We start from the raw sequence: 13,492 nt of genomic DNA, 5'->3' as shown, positions 1-13,492 counted from the left end.
AGCAAACACAATAATTCTTGGCTTGTCCCCTCCCAGCCAGTCAAGAACTTCTGGTTAAGGTTTCTGCAAAGAACGGGACAGTTTATCACTTGGAGAAAAACCAAATCCACAGAACCTAAATATTGGTCGGGCTTTTAAGGAGGGTGGAGAAACGGTTTTGAAAAGTAGCTATTTTGCAATCTTGTTTTTAAATGGAGGAGTTACGTGAAATGAATGGAATGACTCTTAAATGAAACAGAGTCAAAGTCTGTTTTTCTTGAATTGTTTTTTCGCCACCCTCAAAGATACATATCTTCACTAGGTATTTGTGCCCAGCTGGCTGCTTGTACAGTAAGGGAAAGATCTTTGGAACATTTTATTATGAGAGTGTAAGTACCTTTTAATAGCTCATAGATGTAATTTGTGGGGAGTTAGCGGTAATAACAGAAATGGGAAATGCCAACAATTCTAGTGTAATTTGGCTTTTCGCAGTCTCCAGTTTTGCTGCTGTAAAATGGTGCTAATACAGATTATCTGTATTTTCCTCATCCTAGTGATGGAAAAAGAAGTGGTCTGGAAAGGGAGAGTGATCCCAGGCGTGATTTTATCATGAATGCCCTTAATGTGCAATGGAACCTGTGGAAAGTGAGGGATGGGGATCAATAGACAGCTCTTACAAAGATCTCTTCTTCGGTGTGGGCAGCTGTCATGCTGAACAGAAATCTTATACGAAAAACACTGTTTAATGTTGTAACTAAGTAATATTTTGGGCCGATTTGCTGGATCTTGAATTAGCAAGATAATTTATAAATACAGCATGGCACTGTTTTCCCTTCAAAACTACTTTTGGAGTGAAGAAAGGTTTAGAATAAAAGGGGTTTTGTGTAAAAGCGTGTTTGCTTTCCCCATTCTCACTGTCGGTGCGCGACGGCGTCGCCCATGATGCATCTTTGCCCTGCAACTTCTGTGATTGCAGACAGCCGCCTCCTCCAAGTGGTTTCAGCAGAAATATTTTGGGTTTGAATATTTTGTTGCGAACTGGAAATATTTCATGCTGGTCATTAGCTTCTAACGCTGCCTTCCTTCAAAATTGCATCTAAATGTACCGTTTTGTTATTTAAAAAAAGGTTGCCATTCAACCAGGCAGCACTTAAAATAATAATGAAAAAAAGAATAAGGCTGTGCTGGAAGAGTGAGATTTAACAACCAGATTCCAGAGGAGTGTGCTCAGCCTATTTTCCATTTGGCGCTTTGGTGGGGGTTTAATTTCTTCTTCATTTTTTTGCACAGCGGTTGGTCAGTGTCGCTCTGTGAGCGAGATTGATTTCACATATCGTTTGTATTTGTGCTCTTGTCAGTCATCAAGCATATGTCGTGCTGCAATCCATTACGGCATCCTGGACAACAAAGGGGGACTGGTTGATATCACGAGGAAGGGGAGGACACCGGCTTTTGTGAAGTCTACCAGGAACGGCGTGGAGTCTTTTAGGTACTGCCTTCATGGAAAGGTTTTTGTGTTTGCTTTAAATATATGCAGATGTTCAGTCCTCTTCCTTACTCACATGTAGACATGGTGACTCCTAGTAATTCTAGGACACTTACTTATTTTTAAAACATGTTTTTGTTTGCTTTGCAGGAAAACTAAGCCTTCAAATGCATTCATGGTTTCCAAAGTCACAAGTAAGTTTTAAAAGTTGAGAAGAAACCATTGTTGCTAGAGTTCTGTGGGATACTTGAAAACGTCATTCCTTACAGTGCTCTTTATTGTTTTAAGTGGCCCTGGCAAATGGTTCAGTTCCACAACCAAAGCCCAGGGCGCTGATCCGTCACCCACTATGGGCAGTCCCACCACCCACCTCTTCATTTTTCTCTAGGGATCAAAGAGGAAGGTACAGGGAAAAAAAGTGATAACTGGCCATTTCCAGCAGCATCCCCTGGTGATGGATCACAGTTGAGTCCAATCATCAGCTGCAGTGTCACAAGCTGCTGATCGTAAAGTGATGGAAGATGAGCCATGCTTGTGTGCAAGGCTCAGTCTAGTGTGAACACCGTGTAAAACCTGAAAAAAGTGGTACCTAATGTAACAGTGCAATACTATATCGAAACATATAATACATACAAAATCAGTTTCTAACAGTGAGTCATCATATTTATGATAAACATATAAATAAATACCATGGAGTTCTAATTTTTAAACAGTTCCCTCCCTCCGAATAATTCGTCCTCCTACATATAATCATCACTATGATTAGTTCCGCTTGAGTCACGTTCAAGGATAACTGTGTCAGGTTATTTGGACTCCACGTCGGGCGCTGCAGCAAAAATACACCGTCTTGTGGGTCAGCTGCATCTCTCTTTTGGAAGGTGTGACCTTTTTAAGGCCATTTAGTTGTATGGTAGCAGGATTTCTGCTGGAGAGCTGGTCAGCCCTCTCCTCGGTGCATGCTGCTGGTAAAGGAGCCAACGGTGTCCTCAGCTGGACGTGGGTCTCACAGATGCGTTGCGTGACAGTGACTTGTGTTTTCTGCTGAGCTATTAGGTCTAGTAATTTGCCTTTCCATCTTTATTTCCGCAGCACAGACGCTGGATTGCTACACTACGGTAGCTGAGCTGTGCCAGTTCAAAAAGCCAGCGACCCACTGCCCGAGGTGAGTGGCACACGAGCACGAGCCTGCTTGTGTTCAGCTAAACCCGCTCTGCTCCGAGGGTGGAGGATGCTGAGGTCCTCAGACCTGAGGGCTGGCAGGGATGGAGTTGGTTTTACCAGATGAACTCGGAGGGAAGGGGGTGGGAATGGCACGTTTCCTCCTGGCAGCGTGCTTTTCTTGGCGTTGCGATAGAAATTTCATGTTAAGTTTTCAGACTGATTCAGTAAGGTGTAGGTCGGGCTACGCGACCCCGTTTCAGCACACCCCTATGTGCAAATGTGCAACTTTGCACTCTGCCTTTATTATCCTTCATTTGCTGGTTTTTTTGGATGCAGTTTTCCTTTCCACCTTAAACCCTGAAAGAAGTTTGTCCCAAAAAGCTGCTCTGTGCAGGTGTAAGTCGTGGCAGGGCAGGGGGGACACAGACGTGCAAATCATTATGTGCACAGCATTGTGCAAAAATATAGGTCTTCCTTTGAAAATGTCATAAAAGACCAATCCCTCTGTTGCTGGTCTAAACCCCTCTATTTGCAGTTCTGCAGTGACTACCAAATGTCATCTGAGGGGAACAAATAATTGAATTCACGGTTGCCACCTGCAGACCAGATGCAGGCACTTGAAATCTCCCAAGAATGCAGCTTGCTTTCCTGTCGAGCCTTGATACTGAGAATAAGTATGAATAAATTGTTTTCTAGGATTTATTGTCCAGCCCACTGTAAAGATGAACCATCGTACTGGGCACCGGTGTTTGGCACAAACGTTTATGCAGATGTGAGTATGCTCCTTCACCCGATGATCCCGTGCGTCACGATATCCGTATCGCAGAGCCAGGCTCGTACTCTGCCATCTAGGGAAGAGTGTCAAACTCTCCGTGAGCATTGCAGTGTGGAGATGGGCAAATGGGGATGAAGGAAGAGGTAGCAGCAACAAAGTGCAACAGCTACAACACCAGGTTGGGCTCGGTGGGCCTGGGGCAGCCCGTCTCTCTGGCACTGACTTATCCTTGTGGACTTGGGCAGGTCACTTAACCACCCCGTGCCTTAGGGGCTGTGAAACGTTGGCAGCACTCATCTGCCTTTGGAAAGTGCTTTGGGATCTACAGAGGAGCACCCAAGGGGCTTTTATATATGTTATCACACTATACAGTCGGCAGAAATAGACTTTCTTCCCCCCCTCCCCTGCCCTCCTCTTTCGGGGAGCTGAACAGCGTTTCTGCGCGGTCGGGACGCAGCGCAGAGCAGTGGAAAGAAAACATGCGAGTTGGTTTTATTGGTTTGTTTTTCTAAACTCTGCTCATGGGGATGAGCAGAGACGATGCTAAAACTAGGCAGAGAGTCAGTTTTAAAAAAATCCGTTAATATCAGGCCTCTAAAAACTGGGTTTCAACGTTTTTCCATTTGTGGGTGCTTCTCTCTCTTTTATTTTTCCCCTCCCTCTGTGGAGACTGTGTTTAGAAATGCCTGCCTGGTGCGCAGCCTGTAGGAACGTGCTTTCTGAAGGCCTGGGGAAAGCAGTCGGCAGGTCATGGACCCCCACCTTGGGGTCAGTGCGAAGCCTTGTAGACTCCTGAGAAGAAAACATCCTGGAAAAATCGTTAATTTGGGGCAAGCAATCATGAAAGCAAATTTAAAATCCTCTCTTTATTATTTTACTCAAACCCAGGGTTTTTTTAAGGGTAGAGCTGCACAAACAGGTTAGCCTAGACTGGCTCGCATGCAAATTCATCAGGCAGCTGCCACCCCGCGGTACCTGCCTCTGTGCGTGCTCCGACCTGCAGGAAATGGGAAATACTTTTCTCTCTTTTACCGAGGACAAAACTACCTCAGATTACCCCCGAACGGGGCCTGCCGTTTCAAGGGTATTAGGCGAGGACCAGCATCCCGGGCTGGCGTTGTTTCCTGATTTGTACTGACGCAAAAGGATTAGTGTCCTTTAATGAATCGCAAGCTCCATTTCCTCCCATACCCCCTGGGTATTGTTTCATAAACGAGGGCATGGACTGTGATTTGGGAGAAAAAATAAAATAGAAAAAAAAATAAAGTATTTGTCCACTTCCTAGAGGGTTTGGTTAACCTTTTTCTGGACTAGCGCCAATAGTGTGGTGCAGGTGTAATAAAGGAAAGCATTTAGGTTTTTATGAGTGTGAAATTGGTAGCAAAGCAGGTGAAGTCAGCTGGGAAAAAGGAGTTTGAGGCGGCTGTGGAACGTGCTGCAAAGGGAGCGGTACTGATGCTGAGCAGTGCTGACAAGGGAAACGTGCAGGGAGAGTTTGGGGAAAGGCTGTTCCCAGGGAGCATGGGCTGGGCAGGATGCTCTCCAGGAGGGGATGCTGTGAATTAACCCAAGCCCGCAAACGAGGAGTAATTAAAGCTGGCAATAAGCTGGGTGAGACAACTCCTAGTCTGCTGGGAGGGTCTTTTGGTTTCAAGTTTAGAGTCACAGCCCTGGGGGGACACGTGCCCCAGCTGTGTCATCTCAAATAAGTTATCTAAAACAAAAATGAAGGATCTTGCCCTGTTTCCAGCTGCCCTCCCTGCATGGTGCCCTCTGGCCTTTTAGCACCTCCTCCAAAATGTCCATCTGCTAAATGCTCTGGCAGGTGAGGAGTCAATAGTCCAAGCTATGATGACAAAAATGCATTTCTAGTCTGCGTGACGACCCAATCCGCTCTGCTTTTGGCCCGAGATAGCGTTCGCATTTGCGCCATCCCAGGAAGGTGTGTGAATTCTTTTTCTCCCATGAAGAACAAAGCTGGGATATGAAAAATTGGCAGGTTTTGTGGTGTAATTCTGATTTTTATTCAGGGGCATAGAAGCCACTATCTGGGTTTGTGTTAAGGGATTTTTACCCACTTTAAATGCATTCTGATTGGTGTTTTTTTTTTTTAACTCATCATGATAAAATTATTATGGATTGTGTGTTATAAGATTATCTCCTGGGTCCTCCTGGTGGTTTAAAGCACAGGGGTATTGGCAGCCTTTGCTTTAAAAGCAGTGCAGGAAATTGTTCATGGTGAAATCAGTAAGACTGTGGAGTGGGGACATAAAGGAGCCTTAAAATTTGGGGTAAATGAACAAAACGAAAGAAAATATGCGGTGGGAAAAGTTCATGCCCAAATCCCAGGTCTTTCCACTGAATGGCATTACTTTTCAGTGAGAACAGACCTGCTGCCTGCATGCAGGGTTTACAGACTGAAGCAGCACGTGGGGGTGCGCAGGGAACTCACACAGCATCCTTCCAGCGCTGAAATTAGTAACAAGTCGCTGCTGGCTGGGGAACAGCAAATTTTGTTTTCCCTGGGGGCACATTGGTGGAATAATTAAAAAATAAAAGTTGTATGAATACATGACTGTGCCTAGGAAACAAAACTCAGCTCTCAGTAAAGGACCAGTTCCGGGGTGATGCTGGAGCTGTGTGAAACCCCGTGGGTGTTGATCGAGGCTGTAAAAGGGCTTTTAAGTTTCACAAGACATTTGCCACTCTGCCTGGCTCCTGGTGTGAGAGACACTGCAAGGAAAGCTGTCCCCATTCCTGTTCAGGAGCCCTGTTCAGCTAGGAGAGAAAATGTCTCTCTGCTCCCGAGATAAGGTCCTTGATCCACAGTTGTGTGGCAATTAGTTGGAGAAGAATCGATCACCTACATAACGAGGCCGGTGTTTATCAGCAGAGCAAACCAAGCTGGGTGGCTCAGCTCTCAGGAGATACGAATTTAATGATTAAACCGCTCACACTAATGAGGAAATTATGGGCGATTAAACTCATACTCACAGACTCTTGCTAATGGCCCTCTATAAAAGATATTGGCATTGTGTGGTGTATGCCTGGGAGCATCCCAAGGGGCTGCACCATGGAAAGCAGTTGCATTGCCCACAGAGCTGTTGCACTTGTGAATTTGAGGGGAATGCCTTTATTCTTCTGCAATATCCCATCTTCCAAAAGCTCTGCAGTCAGTTCATCAAAGCAAAGCCCGGCCTGGGATAGAGGAGGGCTGTAATCCAACAGCGATAAGAGGAGGTTTGGGGTAAGGCAATAAAAAGCCTTTTGGTCAAAGCTTTGAGTAAGAACAGCAGAACAGCAAGTACTGGAAAAAAAAACCACAGGGATGCCTTAAAAAGAACATCATTTAGGATGTCTCTCAGTGGAGAGTGTTTCAAATTGATTCAGGACAGTTTAATTTTATGATCCAATTTTAGATTTACAGATTTCCCACTGCATACTAGTGAATTTGCAGCATATCTTCCAAACGCAGCGTTCCTTTGCTCCCTTGACCATATATAGAAGCAAAATACCAAATTGGCACTCGGAACTCAGGGAGCTGCCAAGAGATAGGCCATCCAAAGTGATAAATATATAGGGGACAAGGCAGACCTGCCATATATGGCTGCAGGAGTGAAACAGCACGATCTGTATTGTACGTACACGATGGGAACGTTTGCCCTTGGCACTGGTTTTGTGGTCCTTTGGTTTTTAGCGACCAGGGAGTTTATGGGGTTGGGATTTTCACCTGCTGCAGTTCCCTGTGCAAGGCTGGTTTTCTGCTTTTTGTTTTTCCAGCTTGCCGTATGTAAAACCTCTAGAGGGTTTGATAGTTTATACTGTGCCTAAGCCTTCTCTGCTTTTGCTCTCTTTTCTGGATGCTTGGGGAGCTTAGTCATCGGTTGTTAGTGTTTTGTGTTCCTCCAGCTCTTCTGACGCTGCACATCTTGGAGACCAGCGTAATAGAGAAGCTTAATCTTTCCTCAAATGTTAATCTCCCTCCATACTTTGTGTTGTCTTATGGGGTAATGCCTGTCCAAAAACTACACCACTCAATGGGTGCAGTCCCGTTTTTTCTAGAAAGAGGGATAATCGGTGGTCATTTACCTTAAATCTGGAAGAGCATCTGCTTTTCAAGCAACTGGGTGAATCAACTTTGCTGGTCACTAGCAAAGTGTTTCACTGCAGCGGTTGCTCTGGTGCAGATCCAAGAGGCACAGGCTGGGAAGTTGTCCTCCATTCAGCTTTGGCCCTGGATGATCTCCCAGGCGCAGCTCCAACGCAGAAGGGAGTGGTGGGAAAGCTGCGTGTCCTCTGCGGTAGCGCTGGGTCTTCTTACAGCCGGGGCTGATGACATACCTGCAGGGTCTGGTCCGTGACATCTGTTATCCCTCATCTGTCCATGAGAAGGACAGAACTGTTTCATAGCTTTTTCACTATACTCTTCTTTTTTGTCTCTTTATTTCCTGGTTTTCCTTGTTGCTATCAAGATGGTAAATCTCCAGATATAAAATATAGACAATTTGTCAGTCAAAATAATATTTAATTAATAATATTTTTCAGAGCTCCAGTATCTGCAGAACTGCAGTGCATGCAGGAGTCATCCCTGATGAAAGAGGTGGTTTTGTGGACGTGATGCCCGTAGAAAAGAAGAAGAGTTATGTTGGCTCCTTAAAGAACGGAGTCCAGTCTGAGAGGTGGGTGTTTTTCCCTTTGTACTTTCCTCTTACTCTTGATGGTGCGGTATGTCAAAGTCAGCAGGTATCAGCCAGCAGGGCGGGTGGATTGGAAGTACGTGACTTAACAGTGTCACCCTGAATTTTGAGCCCCAGAGAAATAGAGCGTGTTGTCCCGCTCTCACCTTCCACAAGCGAGTAGCTGCTTTCGGATTGGTGGGAAAGGTATGAAATAGTGTAAGCCTGGTTTTATTTCATTGCAGTATGAGTCCATATTAATACAAATAGGTAATATAAAAGATAAGCACGGGTATTTCTACAGCTTTCAACCTGGGTCATGCTTTGAGGCTTAGAATTGGGATTTTCATTCAATTCTGGGGTGTGGGATGCATTTGTATTTAACTCTCTGTAAAACTCTCTGTAAGAGACTAAATGACTAAATTAACCTCTTGAGATGACCAAACAATTTTTGAAGGTACATTTGCCACCCTTATAGGTTTTTTTCCCCGCCCCCTCCTTTTTTTGTTTTGGGCCAACCTTGCTGGTTTCAGTGTACCATTGCCAATCAGTGCTTCCAAAACCCTGCACCTCCGGATGATCGCAATGATGGAGCTGCAGCTCATTCTGCCCTCTCTAACTTGAAATGTCTGTTTCAGTTTGTGATGTATTTTCTCAGATACCGGTGTGATGATTCTGGTTTCTCGGAGCTGTCTTTGCAAACATAGAATTTCCCACTGTTGTGGTGGGTTTTGGTCACTACTAACATGGCTCTGTCTGCTCTGTGTAGTTCCTCTTTTATAATTGTCCTAAGAAATCCAGACAATTTTGCCGTTTTTATTCTGATAATGAATATGCCAGAATGCTCTAGAGCATCTCAGAAAATGAAAATGGACCAAGACAGGAAAGCTGTTGGCATTAAACATGGGCAGCTTTAGTGTAGCTCTGTCATGGTCAGCATTTTGCAGCTGTGTGATTTGTAATTTGGTAGATTAGGTTTAGGTGACAAACCTCCTGTTCATGAGTTTTCTTCTGTCTCTGTCTTGCTTTTACTTACACTACCAGACAACTTTTTACTTGGATGGCAAACTCTGCCCTCGCTAAGAATAAACTGTACGGCTAGCGGTGACATGCAATATCAGCACCAGGTGCTGATCTAGGAGGTGAGGGAAACCAAAGACGTTCTTGCAGCAAGGGGTGAGCGTGAAGGTTTGGAAAGGGCTATTTACACTCAGCAGTAAGGATCACCTTTGTGCTCTGAGATCCACTGGACACTGAAAGAGCATTTCAAAGATGAAGGTGAAAACTTTACCCCTTAGGACACTGGAAGTAACCTTTGACCCAAACAGGTATGGGAACGGGTTGCCTTTAAGAACAACTGAGTCTTTACCCTTGTTGGAGTGTGTATTTTGTGGAAATATGAAATATTTTGCCTTTTTCCTGGGGTTTTGCAGCCCAGCAGGGGCTGGGAAATAGGGGCTGGGAACAGAAACAAGTCCTTGCCCCCATGCACACAGCCACTGCCAGCAGCTCAGAGTCAGCTGGGGGCACCTCTGCATCTTGAAAATGAATATCTGTATTTATTGTCGTGAGCTGATCTGGCCACTTGCATTGCCAGCACCAGGAGATGGGCCAGACAGGCCCTGGGAACCCGCCAGCCTATTTGACAACTGTTTTTAGCAAAGCATGTTCTGCTTTATGCCTGAATCCCTGCATAAGGGAGCACAGTGTTCTTGGATCCAAGCTAGCACTCTAAGAGAGGCTTTTGCTTCCCAGCTCCTTTTGGTGGCATTAGGACTGTAGATTTGGATTGAAAGCATAAAGTAAAGGCAAACTCATGGATTTGTGCCTCTTCTTTTTCATCCTTTATCCTTCTCCTGCTCCTGGTTAGGGCCACATCAGCACAGAGCCAGCGTGTTGAAGCAGTGGACTCCCAAGAAATTTGGAGTTGCCTGTAGGTCTGTCACACCGTTGGTCCTGCATTGCCTGCATTTGATTCATGACTTGTTTCTCTTTCTTTTTTTTTGTTCTTCAGCTTGAAGAATCCTTCAGATGGAAACGCTTTCCGAATTTTTGCTGTGAAGCAGTAAATTCCCAGGGAAGGTGTGGGTTTCTTTGGGAGAGCGCTCTGATATCCAGAGACAGGAAGGCTCCTCTGCCGGCATCAGCTCTGACCGTACCCTCCTTGCCGATCTCTTTCAGGGAATTAAAAAAAGAAAAGAAAAAAAAAAAAGACACCAGGTTCTGACTCAGCTGTTCGCATCTCATCGCACCCGTGCAGCGTTGTATCTTTTCGTTTCGTGGTTTTGTTTCTCTAGGGGCATTCAGCAGTGATAAACTGTTCTAACTTACAATTTACAAGAGAGGTGTGCTACACAGAACGGTGGTGGCTCAGTGTACAGCAGACGTAGGGATCTCGGCCTGGCCCTGGATGGCGTTTTTGGGGTGTGAAGCATCTACTGCGATGGGAGCGGGGACGTGCACTGTCGAGCAGACTCAGAAGTGAGCGACTGTCTGGGTGCTGGACCCTTTGAAATGAGAAAATGTTTCAAAAGTTGCATCTTTTAGGGGCAGGTTGGACTTTGGTGGAGTGTTTTTTTGTATGTTTGGTGTTTTCTGTGCAAAAGAAGAGCAAACAGTGTTTTTTTCAACAAGGTGGCATGCATCAGCTCTGCTGTGCAAGGCTGCTGGGGCATTGCACTGGGCTAAGTTGTGCGATGGTGTCACGTCTGGGGAGAGAATGTTCGTGTTGGCTGGTTATCAAGCTTTTTTGGGTTTTCTGGGGACTGGAGTAGGGTATGAAATGGCGGCAGAGATCCTCGCTGCAGAAAATGAAGCCACCAGATAATCAAAACAGCAGGTTTAGTGTTTGCTGGTCAAACATTTGCAGGTATGTTGCAAGTCTGGCAACCCGTGAGAAGGCAGTGAATCGGGGCTCCTGTGCTGGCACATCTCATCCTATACTACACGCCATTTCAAATAAAATTTCAGTTAAATGCAGTGTATTGTTTCATACAGCAGTGCTGGTTGTTTTATCTGTAGTAGTTAAGTAGCGGTAAAGTTAATCTTATTTCTGCTAGGAATGGTTGCATCCATAGGAAGCTTGTTCACCTTTGTGAAGCTCTTTGTGGTGCGTGCAGTTCTGAGACTTTAAAGATAATGGCGTAAATTGGGGTAGATGAATTTTTCCTGTTTGGTTTGTGACACCAACAGATCCCCACTTTCAGTGTAAATGGTTGTGCTCATGAGCATTTCATATCCAGGATGGTGTGTTTTGCAAAGCCTGTAGGTGTTGTAATGATGTTTAATATTTTGTTAATGTCTCAACACGCATCCAAATGCATTTCAAAGCCAAGAGAAGAGCCTAGCATGACCAGCTCTTTAAGGCAGGAGAGCATTCTCTGCTATATATATTGAAGTGGATTTGTAGAATTGGCCTAAACACAAATCTGGTTGTCTTTTGATGCACACACCGCCCCCAGTAATTTCATTACTCATGAGAAAGCAACGTAAACTTTAGTTCTTCCATTCTTGTAAATGCATAGTCCTTCTGCTCAATAACTTCATTTTACTGTTGTATAACCAATGGGAAAATGGTTTTCTCTATTTGGCAGATGTCTCATAGCTGTTCTTAGGCTCAGGCTGTTTGGTTTGATCTAGACAGATATAAAAGTCATCTCTTCAAGCTGTTTCAAAACACAGACCAAAAATGTTTATATAATTAAGCACTTCTTTAATTCTGTAAAGGCCAAGAAATGAGCAAGGAAATTACTTTCATCACTCGGTTTGTCTCACTGATGGGGTTTCTTTCTCTGTGAAATCTGAATCTGGTAAGAGACCTTTGGTCTCTATGAAATTGGAGCTGCTTTGTATGGTCTCCAAAAGTGCTGCACAGCAAACCTGCCTTCGGGGTGGACAGAGAGAAATGGCTGTGTCGTTGTTTATATCATATCGTCTTCCAAGGTGTACAGTATTTTGCTTTAGGTAGGAAAACCGAACTATTTTTTTTCTTACTAGGTAAATTGATGTTAAAAACAGCTGGAATATATCTTAGAAATGCTGCTGGTTGGAAGCGTTTGAGATCTTGGCAGTGAGATAAGGCTTCCCTGTTTCTGCCCACTGTGAATAACGATGCTATACATGGTCTGGTTCAAGCCCGTTAAATACTGCAGCATGAATCCATGACCATCATGGGCCAAATGGCAGCCACAGTGCTGTTTATTGAATTGGAAAGTGCGAGAGGTGCAGTCGGGTATGGGGACTGCAGGAGCACATAAAATGCCTCGACACTAACGTAGGATTCCACTTCTGATATGCTGTCCGTCACAATTACGTACGCTGTAACATGATGGGAAGAAACGTGAGGGCTGTTGGAGGAAACTCCAGGGGATTCTTGTGAACACATAAAAAATCCAAACAGCTTGGGATGTATCTACCTAACGAAAAGGGGTGAGGGAAGAATTATTATTCCAACAGAAATATCCTAAAATGCTTAATTCGTTACAATTGCTTATTTTTATCTTCAGCCAACTGGTTTGGATTTTTAGAAACCAATGTTAATTTAAGTCTGTATCTGTTTATTTTTATATTTGTTGTACAAAAGAGAAATTGTGACTTTTCTACGCAAATATTATTCGAGGTCCTGGGTGCTATTAATTTAAACATACCTCCACCAGAATTAGGGGAGATCAGGTCCTCCAAGGCAGTCATGATACGGCAATTACTTGCAATCATGTGTGCTAGCTGTTCATTTATAAGTGGGACAGTACCAGTTTTTAGCCAAATATTTACTGTTTTTTTTTTTTTCTGATACCAAAACATTTCTCAGCCTAATATATTTCAATGCCGCTTAAAGATGCAGCAGGTCTTTATATCACCAGATCCGTTCCTCGTTAGACCCCAGCTCAGCAGGTTAGTAAGCACATGCCAACTTGAAGCACCCGCGTGTAGCCTTGCTGAAGTCTCTAGTTAAAACCTTGGCACAGCCGATGCTGCCTGGTTGTTCTTTTCCAATAAATTTGTCTGAATCCAAGACCGCCAGCGCAGACGCTGCCGTTGCAGAGCATCTGGCTCAGCTTGGCCAAATTTCCAGAAAACACCACCCGTGCAAAAGCTGAGGTGCGGCGATTCCTGGCCGCCGGTGTGCTGTCGGGTCCGTTGGCTCCATTAAATCATTCATTTTAAGACGTTCAGCCAATGGCTGATTGAGGAGTCTCCAGTTGGTTGGTTGTGCAGTCTAAATATTTAGGGCCAGTTCATAGAGTTGCTTTTTTTCTATGAAAAATGATGTATTTTACGTCCTATGTATAAAAGTTTCTTGTAAATTTTTTTTGGTGTACCTTTGCATGTTTTTCAAGGGGCTGTGTGTTTGTTTATAAACTATATATTTTTTTTCTAAATACAGAATTGTAAAATATCTTCAATCCTCCCCTCCCC

At 44.4% G+C, this 13,492-nt stretch overlaps 1 protein-coding gene across 1 annotated transcript in view; it reads left to right on the top strand.

Annotated features, from left to right (window-relative positions):
- Nucleotides 1-10,288, top strand: part of CRISPLD2 (cysteine-rich secretory protein LCCL domain containing 2) — a 22,970-nt gene extending 12,682 nt beyond the window's left edge. The window contains exons 8-14 of the mRNA XM_010149902.1: nt 302-368; nt 1,338-1,468; nt 1,616-1,659; nt 2,555-2,627; nt 3,323-3,398; nt 7,947-8,080; nt 10,092-10,288. Of these exons, the coding sequence (XP_010148204.1) occupies nt 302-368; nt 1,338-1,468; nt 1,616-1,659; nt 2,555-2,627; nt 3,323-3,398; nt 7,947-8,080; nt 10,092-10,146 (580 nt within the window). The 3' untranslated portion in view covers nt 10,147-10,288. The remainder of the gene's footprint in view (nt 1-301; nt 369-1,337; nt 1,469-1,615; nt 1,660-2,554; nt 2,628-3,322; nt 3,399-7,946; nt 8,081-10,091) is intronic.
- The last annotated feature ends 3,204 nt before the right edge of the window (nt 10,289-13,492 follow it).

The sequence above is a fragment of the Eurypyga helias genome, unplaced genomic scaffold (genome assembly GCF_000690775.1).
Source record: "Eurypyga helias isolate BGI_N326 unplaced genomic scaffold, ASM69077v1 scaffold27430, whole genome shotgun sequence".
NCBI lineage: Eukaryota > Metazoa > Chordata > Aves > Eurypygiformes > Eurypygidae > Eurypyga > Eurypyga helias.
This window is presented reverse-complemented; position numbering and strand designations above follow the sequence as displayed.